This window comes from Ambystoma mexicanum, chromosome 13 (genome assembly GCF_040938575.1).
Source record: "Ambystoma mexicanum isolate Mex_15411 chromosome 13, UKY_AmexF1_1, whole genome shotgun sequence".
In the NCBI taxonomy this organism is placed as follows: Eukaryota; Metazoa; Chordata; class Amphibia; order Caudata; family Ambystomatidae; genus Ambystoma; species Ambystoma mexicanum.
Window position 1 is genome coordinate 805,105,429 of NC_090938.1, and position 16,963 is coordinate 805,122,391.

At 48.6% G+C, this 16,963-nt stretch overlaps 1 protein-coding gene across 2 annotated transcripts in view; it reads right to left on the reverse strand.

Annotated features, from left to right (window-relative positions):
- The window catches only part of HSD17B8 (hydroxysteroid 17-beta dehydrogenase 8), a 162,683-nt gene that overhangs the window by 86,132 nt on the left and 59,588 nt on the right, over positions 1-16,963 (reverse strand). For both annotated transcript variants that reach the window (XM_069635243.1, XM_069635244.1), the window contains 2 exons: positions 15,660-15,755; positions 10,677-10,762 (listed from right to left, as the gene is read on the reverse strand). In XM_069635243.1, coding sequence (XP_069491344.1) covers positions 10,677-10,762; positions 15,660-15,755 — 182 coding nt within the window. The remainder of the gene's footprint in view (positions 1-10,676; positions 10,763-15,659; positions 15,756-16,963) is intronic.

The window sequence follows — 16,963 nt, forward strand, 5'->3', positions numbered from 1 at the left end:
GGTTCAGCTTGTGTGGAAAGAACACCAACCCACACAGTACTTTGGAAGCAAGAGGAAATGATGTCAAGTGTACAGCAATAGTAGCATGACATCATAAACAACATCCAGCATTCACAGACCAAAGACCAACCCAAACTGCATGCTGGGACCCAGAGTGAAGGCTTTCAAATGTAGAGCAATAGTAGCAGGACATTGCAAGCAAGATTCAGCATTCACAGACCAAAACACCAACGCGCACTGCAAACTGGAACCCAGAGTGAAGGCCTTCAGGGCATCATAAGCAACATCCAGCATTCACAGACCAAAGACTAACCGGCACTGCATGCTGGGACCTGGAGTGAAGGCTTTCAAGTAATAAAAAATAATAACAGTAATTTAGCATTTATATAGCGCTACAAACCCTCAGGTATCTGAGCGCTGCTTATTATTACCCACGGTGTGTGGTGCTCATTTATTGACCTCGGAAGGATGAAAGGCTGAGTTTGGCCCTGCCGGGATTCAAACCTGCATCAGCACAGATGTCAAGGTGAGCGCTCTACCCGCTGTGCTATTGGACCGGCAATAGTGTAGAGCAATAGTAACAGGACATCATAAGCATCATCCAGCATTCACAGACCAAACACCAATCTACAGTGCATGCTGGGACCTGCAGTGAAGGCTTTCAAGTGTAGAGCAATAGTAGCATGACGTCATAAGCAACATCCAGCATTCACAGACCAAAGACCAACCCGCACTGCATGCTGGGACCTGCAGTGAAGGCTTTCAAGTATAGAGCAATAGTAACAGGACATTGCAAGCAACATACAGCAGTCACAGACAAAAGACCAACCCGCACTGCACGCTGGAACCCAGAGTGAAGGCTTTCAAAAGTATAGCAAGGACGTCATAAGCAACGTCCAGCAGTCAGAGACCAAAGAACAACCTGCACAGCATGCTGGAACCCAGAGTGAAGGCTTTCAAATGTATGGCAAGGACGTCATAAGCAACATCCAGCAGTCACAGACCAAAGACCAACCTACAGTCCATGCTGGAACACAGAATGAAGGCTTTCAAGTAGAGCAATACCAAAGACCAACCCGCACTGCATGCTTGGACCTGGAGTTAAGGCTTTCGAATGTATAGCAAGGACGTCATAAGCAACATCCAGCAGTCACAGACCAAAGACCAACCTGCAGTCCATGCTGGAACCAAGAATGAAGGCTTTCAAGTAGAGCAATACCAAAGACCAACCCGCACTGCATGCTTGGACCTGGAGTTAAGGCTTTCGAATGTATAGCAAGGACGTCATAAGCAACATCCAGCAGTCACAGACCAAAGACCGACCCGCAGTGAAGGCTTTCAAGTGTAGAGCAATAGTAGCAGGACATTGCAAGCAACATCCAGCAGTCACAGACCAAAGACCAACCTACAGTCCATGCTGGAACCCAGAATGAAGGCTTTCAAGTAGAGCAATACCAAAGACCAACCCACACTGCATGCTTGGACCTGGAGGTTAAGGCTTTCAAATGTATAGCAAGGACATCATAAGCAACATCCAGCAGTCACAGACCAAAGACCAACCCGCAGTGCATGCTGGGACCCGCAGTGAAGGCTTTCAAGTGTAGAGCAATAGTAGCAGGACATTGCAAGCAACATCCAGCAGTCACAGACCAAAGACCAACCTGCACTGCATGCTGGAACCCAGAGTGAAGGCTTTCAAAGGTATAGCAAGGGCGCCATAAGCAACATCCAGCATTCACAGACCAAAGGACCAAAGAACAACCCACACTACATGCTGGAACCCAGAGTGAAGGCTTTCAAATGCACAGCAATAGTAGGAGGATATTGTAAGCAACATGCAGCAGTCCCAGACCCAAGACCAACCCGTACTGCAACCTGGGACCTGGAGTGAAAGCTTTCAAAAGTATAGCAAGGGCATCATATGCAACATCCAGCATTCACAGACCAAAGACCAACCTTACAGTCCATGCTGGAACGCGCAGTGAAGGCTTTCAAGTGTAGAGCAATAGTAGCAGGACATCATAAGCAACATCCAGCATTCACAGACCAAAGACCAACCCACACTGCATGCTGGAACCCAGAGTCAAGGCATAAAATAAGCAGTGTCGCATAGCAATTTGCTATGAAATTTTGTCGGTTTGCTAATTAAATTGACACTTGCGTAGCAAAGTTAGCTATTTAAGTTACCCAGGTCAACGAAAGCACAGCTTACCCTGAATTCCTCTCTGGTTCTCAAGGCTCTTTCCACCCTCTTCTCTGTTTGCTGCAAGTTCAAAGGGGCTAATTGAGAGAGTGCAATAGTAATAATCTACTTCACCCTTAAGTGCCAAAGGCCTGTGTGGGAGTGCTAGGCAAGATCCTCTTTCAAAGAATTGAAAACAGAAGTAATCTGGATTATACTTTTATTAGCCAACTATATCCTCTTTGGCAAAGACCAGTATGTGTAACCTTATTAAAAACAGGAATGCAATTCCATTCCAACAATTTAAGTTGTTGCATAATGCATAACTACAGTATTGCTTCTGTAAAACACTGCATTGTCTCGACGATTTACAGTAAAGTTTAGGTCTATCAAAATCTCAGTGTCCACTAGATTTATTTTTTGTTGGGGAAGATGTATCATATTGACGAGTGAACACTTTTGAAAATGTACATGATCCCATGGCTAACTGCTTTATAAATGGCACATCTAGTTCTGTGACCTGCAGGTTGCATTTATCTGTGCAACTGGTGCTCAGCCCATGAGAGGTTTTATGCCAGTTATCCTGAAAGTGAGATGGCAGGAAACTACAATATTCCACCTAGTTTGACCAATTCCCTGCCTGCTATGCCATCTACTCTGTTTAGTCTCTTTCCTTCCTCGGACATAATTAATAGACAAGGCTTACTAGATGTTTATGCAAAAGAATGATCAATAGTTCCATCCAGACTGTATATCGACACATCTACTGCAATACAACACACTGACGTTAACGTCCAGAGCTCACTTTGTTCTATGATTGCATTGTATATTGGCACCTGCAGGAGAGAGCTGGCCAAACTGTTTTTTCCAGAGCCTTTTTATCATATCCATCTATTTATTTGTTGCACTTAACCTTTTACAGACACTCAGCCAGAGCTCGCAAAGTTCACTCGCACACTCCCATGTGCAGGGGTTGTTTGAAACTTTTATGCAACGTTTACTTTTTTGAAGTACATGTCAAATGTTTCACTGCGCTTACTGACAACAGTGTGTCAAACATAAAGTGGGTTTGTGGTGACATGCACCACTTTACACAAAGAGCATTTACATTGTAACTAAATTACTTAACCTGCAGGCCCACTAGTGGAATTTTAAAGAATTTGCAAGGCCTGATTTGTCTCACTAATACCTTAATTCAGCGGTACACATAAATGCTGCATTGATGCTCATTTTATGTTTTAGATGCAAATAACTTCTGGTGACATTAATATTAGTACAACATTGCTAATGAAATGGGTGTGTTTGCTAATCAAGAACATTTAATCAATTTCTGAAAACTCATTTATGCCTTGCAGAGCGAAGGCTTTCAAGTGTAGAGCAATAGCAGCAGGACGTCATAAGCAACATCCAGTATTCTGTCATGCACCAGCCCTGGAAATTGGTTCACCATTGGAAGTACTACTAACATGGCTTCCGGTTCCCCAACTTCAACGGTCTACCTTATTTCAAGATGGCCGACGGAACCTATAACTGGCAAATCAGACCAGCGCACTGCGCGTTGTATCATTCCTTGTTACGTGCGCTGCCAGTCTCTCATAGCGACTAGCCTTACTTCTCTTTTCCGTATTTTCCCTTTGTTCAAGCCTTTCCTGACCTTTCTTTATACTGCCACTCGCGGTGTCTCTAAGCTTGCAGGTATTGCGTATTCCATGTGTGTGTCTCTCTCTGCGACTTCTCTTAGCCTCAGCGGTAGGTATCCGCTCTTGCGGGTTGTTAATTTCTCTTATTACTATTTACCTGTCTGGTTCTGTCATCTCGGTTTCCTTTTTGTGCAGCTTTTGTATCCTGTTCGGAACGCCTCTTCTACGTTCCGTTTGTTAGGTGTTCTTCCCGGAAGACTGTGTGACCGCACTTTCTCTACGGTCTCACTACCCACCCGTCTACCTCAATCTGGAGGAGGAACGAGTGGAATCAGTTACCTGTTTCCCCCTACATCATCAGAGTTCTGTATCCGTGGGATCGGCAGACCAGATCCTCTACAAGCAGCAAGACTTCTTGTTAGATATTGCTATCATCCTTGAATACGGACCGGATTCCAACCGGGGTTTTTTGCCAATCAGCTTTTTCCCCATTTTAGGGCGTGCTCCTCGGGTCACCTCCGGATCTGTAGTATATTCAGACTACGGAGGCTGCCGAGGGAGCGCGGCCCTACCTACGACAAAAAAAAGGGAAGAAACCTGGTAAAGGGGCAAGGATCAAGACGAAGAAGAAGAGTACAGTCAGCGTGGAGGAGGTTCCTGAACAGACAGGTGAGGAGGAGTCAGGGGAGGAAGAGGTCCAGCCTGACAGTATACAACGCCAAAGGAGGGAAAAGGCGTCTCTGGAACAGATCCAAGAGATGTGTAACGCCATAGAGAGCCTTAGAGCAGACATACAGTCTCTTCATGCAGAGAACCTTCTTCTTCGACAGCAAGCCGCAACCAGGGATGCTGGTAGGGATGATCTACCACAAATGCCCTTTACATATGGTAAATATGACGGAAACCCTAAGTTTATTAAGGAATTCCTCGATGCCTGCTCAGTTTACTTCTCCTTTAGGCCTCGAGCATTTGAGTCCGTAAGGGCTCGAGTTGGATTTCTCATAGCCAACTTGACTGGAAGTGCCCTGGCATGTGCAACCCCTCACGTTAGCAACCAAGACCCCTTGGTGAATGACTATGCCCACAGGGATTTAAGAACCGATTTGAGCGTTCCGACGTACAGTATTCGAAGTACGACGCCTTCCTCGAGGTCAAACAAGGGAATCAGGACCTGCAAGGTTATATTGCACAGTTCCAGGCTCTGGCTGTTTCAACAGAATAGCCAGATCCTGCACAACAAGCCATCTTCCAATGAGGGTTAAACGAAGATCTTAAGGATGAACTGGCCAGAGTGATTCGTCCTAACAGCTCCCAAGAACTAGTTACCCTAGTACTCCAGATTGATTACCGTCTACAGGAAAGGCGAGCAGAAAGGAGAAGCGGAAGGGGATCGACGTCTCAGTATAGCCCTCCTCAAGGAAGAAGGGAACGTCCCACTTTGGAAGAACCCATGCAGATAGGATCTACCAGGGGACCTCTTACCAAGACCGAAAGAAGACGAAGACAGGATTTAAATCTCTGTATGTGCTGCAGGTCTGCTAAACATACCCTCAAGGAGTGTCCCGACATACCCTCTAAGCGACAGGGAAACGCCAGACCCCAGGTGTTTGCAAGGGAGACCATGGGGAAGACCGCCCAAAGCCTTGCAACCTTACCAGACCCACTCTTGAAGGAGTAGAGGATAACCGTTTGATGGTGTTTCAGGTATCCTTTTCCTGTAAACCGAAGCAGAACCTCTCGGTATTGGCCATGCTGGACTGCAGAGCTGCAGGAAACTTCATCGATGTAACCTGGGCCCAGGAGAACGAGATCCCACTTAGGGAGAAGGACAGACCCGTACCTGTAGAGGGTGTGGACGGTCGTCCGCTCTCATCCGGACCCATTACTATGGAAACCATTCCCATAACGGTAAAGATGGAGCATCATGTCGAGACCCTCCGCTTTGATGTTATCGGAGCAGCCCATTTCCCGCTAATATTGGGAATTTCATGGCTAAGAAGACATAATCCCAGAATTGACTGGACAAGGAACAAGATTAATTTCGACTCTGTCAAGAACACTGCATGAACTCTATGGAACTGAGAGGTTCGATCCAATCTGGTGCGAGCTCAATGTAGCCTCTCTGTATCCTCCATAAATAGGCAGTACCAGCCATTTGCACGAGTATTCGAAGAGATGAACCCTAGACTCCTCCCACCTCACCGCAACGAGGACTGCAGCATAGACCTCAAGGAAAAGACTTCTCTTCCATTCGGACGTATGCATCCGTTATCCTTGACCAAAAAGGAGGCATTGAAGGAGTACCTAGCAGCTAACTTGGAAAATGGTCTTATAAGACCATCAAGATCATCAGGAGGAGCATCCTTGTTTTTCATTTCGAAGAAGAACTCTAAGAACTACGCCCATGTATAGATTACAGGGGTTTGAACAGCATAACCATCCGAGACAGATATCCAATGCCACTTATCAGAGACATTCTCGAAGCAGTCAGGGACTCCAAGGTATTTACCAAACTCGATCTCCGTGGTGCTTATAATTTGTTAAGGATCAAGAACGGGGACGAATGGAAAACTGCATTTAGGACACCGCTGGGTTTGTTCGAATATTGCGTTATGCCATTCGGACTTGCGAATGCCCCAGCTGTGTTCCAGCGATTTGTGGACAGGATCTTCGGTGATATGTTATACATATCGGTAGTTGTATATCTCGATGATATACTGGCCTTCTCTCCTTCCTTGGAAGAACATCGTGTCCATGTGAGCGAGGTTCTCTGTAGATTGTTAGAGAACAATCTGTTTGCCAAACCGGAGAAGTGCCAACTCGAGGCCTCTGAGGTACCCTACCTGGGGTTCATTTTGTCAGCCAAGGGGATTCGCATGGACCCAAACAAGAGTCAGGCGATAGACCGATGGTCAGAACCCTCTTCAGTCAAGGAGATTCAACGTTTCCTAGGTTTGGCAAACTTTTATCGCCGGTTCATACCTAGATTCTCTGACCTCGTATTACCCATCACCACTCTCCTCAAGAATGGTGTAGCTTTCCATTGGGGATCTGCCGCTGAGGAGGCATTCCAGGCCTTAAAAGGATTCTTCACCACTGCCCCTGTTCTGGTCCAGCCGGATCAGAACAAACCCTTTGTTCTGGAAACAGATGCCTCAGGGGGCGCTTTGGGAGCGGTTTTGCTACAAGAAGGGAGTGATGGGTTAGAACACTGTATCGCTTATTACTCTCGTACCTTGACTGGAAGTGAAAGAAACTACTCAGTACTTGAGAGAGAACTATTAGCTATACAAAGTGCCTGTCAAGAATGGAGACATCTTCTACAGGGAGCCTCACATCAGTTCATCATCCGCACTGACCATCGGAATCTGAAGGTCCTCCAACAGATGGAGTGCAGAAACTCAAGGCATGCTCGTTGGGCCTACTATTTTTCCAACTTCGACTTCCAGATCACTCACATACCAGGATCTCAAAACAGTGTCACAGACGCCTTATCCCGGAGCTGGGCAGAGGAAGATCTATCAGAGATTAAGACAGAGAAGATCCTACTGAGGCACCACTTCCACCTGTTTGCTAACCTTTTCCTTCAAAGGGTTCAAGAGGAACTTCTCCATTGCTCTCAGGAGGAGAAGAGGTCCTGCCAGTTACAGGAACGTGAGGGATTGTGGTTTCATCACTCGGCCTGGTTTCTACCCACACCTACTCTTCGAAGACAAGCCATTAGTTATTGTCACGATCTTCCCCTACCAGGACATAATGGAGAAAAGGCAACGTTCGAACTGGTTTCCAGGAGTTTTTGGTGGCCCTCGATGCGAAGAGACATAACTTCATATGTGTCCACGTGTCCCATCTGTGCCATCAACAAGACCCCTCGTCACAGACCACTCGGACTCCTGCATCAAGCTAAAGCACCTACACGCCCTTGGGAAGACCTCTCATTAGACTTCATAGTAGAACTCCCAGTCTCTAAGGAGAGAACTGTGAACTTAGTGATAATTGATTCATTCACTAAGTTGGCTCATTTTGTATCCATATCAGGAGTTCCCTCTGCCTCAAAGACCGCTACAGTCTTCCTCCGTGAAGTTGTCAGATTACATGGCTTACCACGGTCTATCATTTCTGACAGGGGAACACAATTCACCTCAAAGTTTTGGGACTCTTTATGTAACCAATTGGGCATCCAAAAAGCCCTGTCCTCGGGGTACCACTCTCAATCTAACGGACAGACAGAAAGGCTAAATGCCAATTTGGAACAGTACCTTCGCTGTTTTTGCAACAAGGAGCAAGATGATTGGGCAACCCTGCTGCCGATGGCTGAGTTCGCCTATAACAATACCTACCACACGGCTATCAAGATGAGTCCTTTCAAGTACACGTATGGATACCATCCTCACCACTTACCAGGAGCTTCCAACTTTGGAGGTCAGACCACCACTCCCGCCTTAGAAAGGATGCCCACCAATCTCCAACGTACTCACAAGGAAGCCTTACAAGCACTGGAAGACAGTCGCAAGACATATAAGACCTATGCAGATGCCAAATGCTGTGCCGTTCCCCTCTGGAAGCCGGGTGATTTGGTCTGGCTCTCCACAAGATACCTAACCCGGTGGACTCATATGGGGAAATTTGCAGCAAAATATATAGGTCCATACCAAATTCTGTGTCAGATCAATCCAGTAGCATTCAGATTAAAACTGCCCCACGCCTTGCGACGGATACACCCAGTCTTTCATTCCTCCCTACTCAAGACACATCAAGAAGATCCATACAAGAGACCTCGGAAAAGAACTGTAATCACTCCTCTTGAGGAACCGGAGGAATATGAGGTGGACAGACTTGTACAGCGTTTCCATAGAATGTATCCAGGGAAACCAGGAGGGCGCAAGTACTGAAGGGGGCATACTGTCATGCACCAGCCCTGGAAATTGGTTCACCATTGGAAGTACTACTAACATGGCTTCCGGTTCCCCAACTTCAACGGTCTAGCTTATTTCAAGATGGCCAACGGAACCTATAACTAGCAAATCAGACCAGCACACTGCGCCTTGTATGATTCCTTGTTACGTGCGCTGCCAGTCTCTCATAGCGACTAGACTTACTTCTCCTTTCCGTATTTTCCCTTTGTTCAAGCCTTTCCTGACCTTTCTTTATACTGCCACTTGCGGTGTCTCTAAGCTTGCAGGTAAGATGACCGGGTTCTATCTAACTGTGTTTGCAGTCACGATGCGTACTTTCAACCACTACGCGTATTCCGTGTGTGTCTCTCTCTCGGCAACTTCTCTTAGCGTCAGCGATAGGTATCCGCTCTTGCGGGTTGTTAATTTCTCTTATTACTATTTACCTGTCTGGTTCTGTCATCTCCGTTTCCTTTTCTGTGCAGCTTTTGTATCCTGTTCGGAACGCCTCTTCTACGTTTCGTCTGTTAGGTGTTCTTCCCGGAAGACTGTGTGACCGCACTTTCTCTACGGTCTCACTACCCACCTGTCTACCTCAATCTGGAGGAGGAACGAGTGGAATCAGTTACCTGTTTCCCCCTACATCATCGGAGTTCTGTATCCGTGGGATCGGCAGACCAGATCCTCTACAAGCAGCAAGACTTCTTGTTTGATATTGCTATCAGCCTTGAATACGGACCGGATTCCATCCGGGGTTTTTTGCCAATCGGCTTTTTCCCCGTTTTAGGGCCTGCACCTCGGGTCACCTCCGGATCTGTAGTATATTCAGATCACGGAGGCTGCCAAGGGAGTACAGCCCTACCTACAACAAAAAAAAGAGAAGAAACCTGGTAAAGGGTCAAGGATCAAGATGAAGAAGAAGAGTACAGTCAGCGTGGAGGAGGTTCCTGAAGAGACAGGTGAGGAGGAGTCAGGGGAGGAGGAGGTCCAGCCTGACACATTCACAGACCAAAGACCAACCCGCACTTCATGCTGGGACCCAGAGTGAAGGCTTTCAAAAGTATAGCAAGGACGTCATAAGCAACGTCTAGTAGTCAGAGACCAAAGAGCAACCCGCACTGCATGCTGGGACCCAGAGTGAAGGCTTTCAAGTGTATAGCAAGGACGTCATAAGCAACATCCAGCAGTCACAGACCAAAGACCAACCTGCACTGCATGCTGGGACCCAGAGTGAAGGCTTTCAAGTGTAGAGCAATAGTAGCAGGACATTGCAAGCAACATCCAGCAGTCACAGACCAAAGACCAACCTGCACAACATGCTGGCTGGGCTCGCAGTGAAGGCTTTCAAAAGTATAGCAAGGGCACGATAAGCAACATCCAGCATTCACAGACCAAAGACCAACATACAGTGCATGCTGGAACCCAGAGTGAAGGCTTTCAAAAGAAAAGCAAGGGCGTCATAACCAACATCCAGCATTCACAGACCAAAGACCAGCCTGTACTGCATGCTGGGACCTGGAGTGAAGGTTCATGAGTGGGCAACAACCACACTTTATGAGTAAGAAAGCGACCAGCGTACAAGATAGTTCAAGTCTAGGACTCAAGGTGAATGTTTCTAAGAACTGCAACACTGGAAATCTACAGAAACCATTACAAAACAGACACTCACATTTGCATATCCATGCACAAGAGTAATCACTTTGGTAGTCCACACCAAAATTGTCTGCCCCCAGGAAATCTACCCATGGAGAGCAGATTGGGCACTGGTGAAAGCCCATGGGTAGGTCTGTTAAGCTAGCGCAGTTGCCCTATCAAGAGATGCCTTCCACGCCACACCCTAAACAGTTGCAGCAAGCAGGACACAAACCAAAATGACCAAGCCTGTGCACCTGCCCTTCCATGGTCCAAAAGCCCCTCTATCCCAAAACCTTCTCTTTCTACGGTGCACTCTGGTCATACTTAGCCAGCTCCTTTGCAGCAGTCTTCGTTAACCCTTCCACGGCTGCCTTGGAAGCTGCATAATTCGCCTGTCCAAGATTTCCCACCTAGGAAAAAAAACAGAGTGGAGAATGCTGTGATCACTATAATCTCTGACCTTCCCTGAGCCGAGTCCACTGAGCTTGCCTGCATTTTAACCTCTTCCCTTTCTTACACTGCGATCACTGTAAAACAGAACTTGGGAGAGGTGAGCAAGCACAGTGGAGGGAGGATGCCAGGTTTGTGTTTGCAACCAGGCAGTCCTGTTTCAATCACTTAGGGGACCCAGTGAGCTGAAACATACTCAGCGTGGCTTTCATTCCTGTGTAGAGATTAGTTGCCAGCATGTCGACTGGACTCTTCCATTTCAGAGCATGGTCATGGCTGACGTGCACATGGGAAGATACCTTCAAGAAATGGCCTCTGGCACTTATGTCACTGGGAGCAGTCTGGCTATACCTAAAGGTTCTCATATCCCAGAACCTATAGCACTGTACTAAAGAAAATGAGGGGCATTCCCAGAGAGCCCCCTTCCCTGACCTTCCAGTCCTCGAGTCGTGTTGCACAATGTGTGCAATATATCTACTGGAGAGATGGAAAAAGGAGAGGGAAATAGGAGAGGGAGAGTACATATGCATATGGGCTGCAAAGCCCTCCCTTTGTTATGCAATATCTTGCTTCGATATCGCAAGCTCTGCTATATTGTATTGTATTAGTTCATGCAACATTTGAAACTTTATGCAATACTTGAACGTATTGAAACTTTCTGCAATACTTGAACGTTATATGATGCCTGCAGCATGCAGCTATATCTGCAACCATTTGTGAGGCTTGCAACTTTATTCTGGAGCTCAAAAATAACACAACCTTAACCAACGCCCACGTCCCTGTACACTGTGGCATACAACACCCACCACATGCCACTCAACCCTCAACATACAGCAAGTTCTCGTGCACACCATGTGCTCATCGTCTACTTGACCTTCCACCCACACACTGATCAGCTGGCCAAAGCCTACCCATGCAGGCCAGGATGACGGGTCTGTTGCATCCAGCGTCCTGTCCTTCTGGGGACACTACCCTGAACCCCACACAATACACGCTTACCACTCTGACAATGCAAGGCTTGCATCTCCTCTTTAGCAAAGCACGGCTGAACTCTTCAAAATCTGCAAGAAACTGGCCAATCCTACTGCAGCCTCATCCATTACTGCACCCACCCCGGCCCTTTGCTCTGCCCTGGCTGCCCATTTCACTGCCAAAACACAGGATATCCTGTCCTCTCTGTCCCCCACACCACCTTTGCCTGCACCCGCTTCTCTTGGGCCCCCCTTGGCCACCCACCCCCCCCCTCTTCTCTCCTCCCTCTCCAGTCACACCTAAGGAGATCTCTAGACAAGTCCGGTCCATGAAAGCCTCCTCCAAACAGGTTGACCCGTGCCATCCTAAAACCACCAAGGACAACATTGATTCTCTTGCAGACCTCTGCAAACTCCTTTTCGCCACTGGCGTTTTCCCCACTTCTCTCAAGCACTCTGTTGTATACCCTCTGCCGTCCCTTCTATCCTGGCAAACTATTGCCCGATCTATCCTGGGCAAACTCCTGGAGAAATGAACCTCCTGGAGAAATTAGCTATCTCTCAGCCTACCCCCCACAATGAATCTGTTGGTCGTCTCCATGACCATCGGTCTGGCTTTAGAGCATCCAGAGGCATGGAAACTGCTCTTCTGAAAACCTGTGAAAACCTGCTCTCTAATCTTGCCTCATTCGTCTCCATCTCTCTTCTCCTTTCAACATTGTAAACCACAACATCCTGATCTTCCGTCTCTGCGATACCCTGGGCATCACAGATCTGGCCCTGGCATGGCTTGCCTCCTTTCTCTCTGACCGTCCTTCCCAGGTGGAACTTGGGTCCTTTCTCTCCTCTATCACTCTCTCCGCTTGTGGCATCCCCCAGTGATGTAACCCATCCCTGTGGTTCTTCAATGTATACCTGGCCCTCTTGATCTCTACCTTTACCTCTAACTTTCAGCGTTATGCGGATGACACAAAGCTCTTCTTCAGGCTACCCTCAGCCTCTTCCTCCTCCTCCTCGCTCATTCCTGTCTGTCTGCAATTCAGTCTTGGTTTGCTGCTAACGATCTCTCTGCCTCAATTCCAGTGAGAAAGATAGTCCTCATTGGAACTCCTGCCCCCCGCTTTCCCAATTTCCCACTGGCCGGCCTCCCTTGGCCCTGCGTCCTCACCTGCTATTGAGGAGAAAAACCATGGGGTTATTTTTGACTCCACTCTCTCCTTCTCCTCTCACATCCCGGACAACTCTAAATAGTCCCACTACCAGCTGCATCTCCTCAGAGGTAGTCTACCTTTTCTCACCTTCCTCCAAAGGCTCACCGTATCCAGAGCCCTGGTTCTCTCTAGTCTGGACTACTGCAACAGCCTCCTTCTCAATCTGCCTTCCTCTACTCTCCGCCTGCTAGAACTCATCCAGAACAGGACTGCAAGACTTATCCTTGGCCTCAAGCCCTGGGACGCATCTCTGAGGCGCTGAAATCCCTCCACTGGTTCTCTGTGGATGCAAGGATGAAGTTCAAAACCCTCTGCATAATCCACAAGGCTTTCTGGGGCCTCTCTTCCTAAATACGCCCCCCTAGAACCGTCTGCACGTCGTCCTCCAACTCTCTGCGGGTGAGCTGTTTTCCACAAACAGATTTGGGGGTAGATATTTATCTTCTGCAGGTGCCTCCCTCTGGAACAGCCTCCTGCCTCTCTCCACCTTGAGAGTGAACTTCTTAAATTCCAGAAACTCTCAAGATCTTCCTCTTCCTCTCTCCCTGTCCCTTGCCAACCTCCCCTCTCTCCAGCCTCACTCCTCAATCTCTCCCCTAACTCTGCTCAGTTTTTCCTTACTAGTCGTCTGGCTCACCTCCAGAGTCTCACAGGTCCCAGGCTCCCCCACCAGTCCTAGCACTTGCCTCCGTGCCACTGCACTCTGCTCAGCCCTACTGCACTTTCAGCTTTCATTCCATGTGAGGGGTAACATCTCTGCACTGAACCCAGGGCCCTTCTAGACGGGACACACTTGTTTCCCCCCCGCCTTGCACCTCTGTCTGTACCTTGGCATGTCCTGAATTTACTAGGCCTAGTAAGTTCTGTCTTGGTGCTGTGCCCCCCTCTCTAATCTGGTTGAGCCTGTTACACTTCATGCACTTGCACTAGCTGAAATGCCGTCAGACCTAGTACGCTATTTACTTTTTGTTAGATCATTTGGAAAATTCAAGCCTAAGAATGATGACGGTTTTTCCCTTGCTCCCTTCCCACCTTGAAGCGCTTTGGAGCACTTCACTTGTGTATAAGCGCTGTACAAATAAACAATTACAACAATACTTCCCTCCCTAGGAACTCCCTGCATCTCTCACACGACCCAAAGCACCAAGAGGGCATGCACATAACTCTTGTATAAGCTTTAAGCGCACAGTTACCTGAGGGTTCGGTGACCGGTATAATGAAACTAAACTAACTAAACTTGCCAACGGTCTGGGTAGTGGCCAAACCAATCGCTTTCTGCATGTTGGAGGGCATGATTTACCTCTGAATGGCCTTCCGCTGGGCTCAGTAAGCATCTGGGATTTGAGCTAACGGTGTGCCTGGCCATTCTTTTCCAGAGAGTCGCTGTTGTCTGCTCACAAGCGAGAGGGTGGAGGGAGGATGTTCCTCGGCTTCCAGTAACTTGACCTTATCTCCGACTGGGAGAGGATTATGGAGTAATGAATATTACTTGGTTAACCTTCCTCGTGCAGTTGGCAGTCAGTAGTTAGCAAGTTCACCCGAGGTCAGGTTGAAACTCCAGCTTGCGTCTTTCTCTTCTCGCCAAGCTGGGGATCATCACATGATTGCCCGGCTGAATAGTGTGGAACTTGACTTTGACTTGTTTAACTACATTTGTTTTTGTCTTCTGACTTGTATGCGGCAGACTGGGAACGTTGGCAAGCTCGCTTTAGGTGGTGTTGCCACTGTTCGAGAGCTGGAACCTCTACTAGGGATGAATGGTACAATGCCCCATCCCACAGTGCCCTTCGAGAGCTGTAACATCTGCTAGGGATGAATGGGGCAATGCCCCATCCCACAGTGCCCTTCGAGAGCTGTAACTTCTGCTAGGGATGAATGGGGCAATGCCCCATCCCACAGTGCCCTTCCAGAGATAGAACCTCTGCTAGGGATGAATGGGGCAATGCCCCATCCTGATGTCTCGGATGCCTTCTTCTCATCCTTACTGGTGCATCTTGCAGCTTCTCACGCAATGATGCCATAGAAAGATGGGGCTCTGCTTCTGCGTGGCCTGCATGCCCCGCAATTGCAGTCTACCTTGCAAAATGTACACTGAAGCCCCCACAGCGCATTGCATCCTCCCACAGGCTCATGCAGCGACACAGCCAGTCACACAGTAATAAGGGAAAGCCCACCACAGCATTGCGCAACCATTCACGAAGCCTCTGCAGCCTTACCATGCAGTGAAGTTGCAGTGAGGGATGGACGTCTACGCGGATGCAATGAGGCACCAGATCTCCATGCAGTGTTCTCTTAATGTTTGGTTTGCCAAGTAATGCAATGTGGAAATGTCGTCATGCTGTCACACTCTCTGAGCCTGCATGGTCACGGTCAGGTGGTTGCAGTCCAACACATGCTAGATAACACCTCCTCCTGTATTACATGCACTGCCGTTGGTTTTACAGCTTCATTCTTCTACATACCGGAAACCAATGCTGGTGCAGAACTGCACACCTACAGCCCAAAAGCGCTACAAGGCATGGTAGCACTCTACAAAAGCCAAAATCGCCTTTTTCCTCCCCATACACATCCCCCACTACTTCAATGTCATCTCTCAACTTTCACCCCTAACCTGTTACTTCTGTTCATGCCCATTCCCTCTCAATCTGCTAGCTGACGTCCCAATCACCACTCACCTTTCCCACAATGCTGCCCATGTTGATGATGGAACCATGACTGGCGCCGCTTGCAACAAGTGCCTGAGCCACAGCCTGCGTGATGAGGAAGGTGCCCTATGAGAAAAAGCCAGACATTCAGGGAAAGGCTAGAGCCAGGATCACAAACAGGACAGTCAGGGAACACCGGAGCCAGGATCACAAACAGGAAACTCAGCTAATACTGGAGCCAGAATCACAAACAGGACAGTCAGGGAACACTGGAGCCAGGATCACAAACAGGCCAGTCAGGAAACACTGGAGCCAGAATCACAAACAGGCCAGTCAGGGAACACTGGAGCCAGAATCACAAACAGGCCAGCCAGGGAACACTGGAGCCAGAATCACAAACAGGCCAGCCAGGGAACACTGGAGCCAGAATCACAAACAGGACAGTCAGGGAACACTGGAGCCAGAATCACAAACAGGACAGTCAGGGAACACTGGAGCCAGAATCACAAACAGGACAGTCAGGGATCACTGGAGCCAGAATCACAAACAGGACAGTCCGGGAACACTGGAGCCAGAATCACAAACAGGAAACTCAGCTAATACTGGAGCCAGAATCACAAACAGGAGGACAGCCAGGGAACGCCGGAGCCAGGATCACAAACAGGAGGACAGCCAGGGAACGCCGGAGCCAGGATCACAAACAGGAGGACAGCCAGTGAACACCAGAGCCAGGATCACAAGCCCGGCAGTCAGAAAACACCGGAGCCAGGATCACAAGCCCGGCAGTCAGAAAACACCGGGGCCAGGATCACAAGCCCGGCAGTCAGAAAACACCGGAGCCAGGATCACAAGCCCGGCAGTCAGAAAACACCGGAGCCAGGATCACAAGCCCGGCAGTCAGAAATCACCGGAGCCAGGATCACAAGCCCGGCAGTCAGAAATCACCAGAGCCAGGATCACAAGCCCGGCAGTCAGAAAACACCGGAGCCAGGATCACAAGCCCGGCAGTCAGAAAACACCGGAGCCAGGATCACAAGCCCAGCAGTCAGAAAAAACACCGGAGCCAGGATCACAAGCCCAGCAGTCAGAAAACACCGGAGCCAGGGTCACAAACCCAGCAGTCAGAAAACACCGGAGCCAGGGTCACAAGCCCGGCAGTCAGAAAACACCAGAGCCAGGATCACAAGCCCGACAGTCAGGGAACACCAGAGCCAGGAACACAAGCCTGGCAGTCAGGGAACACAGGAGCCAGGATCAAAAAACCGGTAGTCAGTGAACACAGGAGCCAGGATCAAAAACCCGGCAGTCAGGGAACACTGGAGCCAGGATCACAA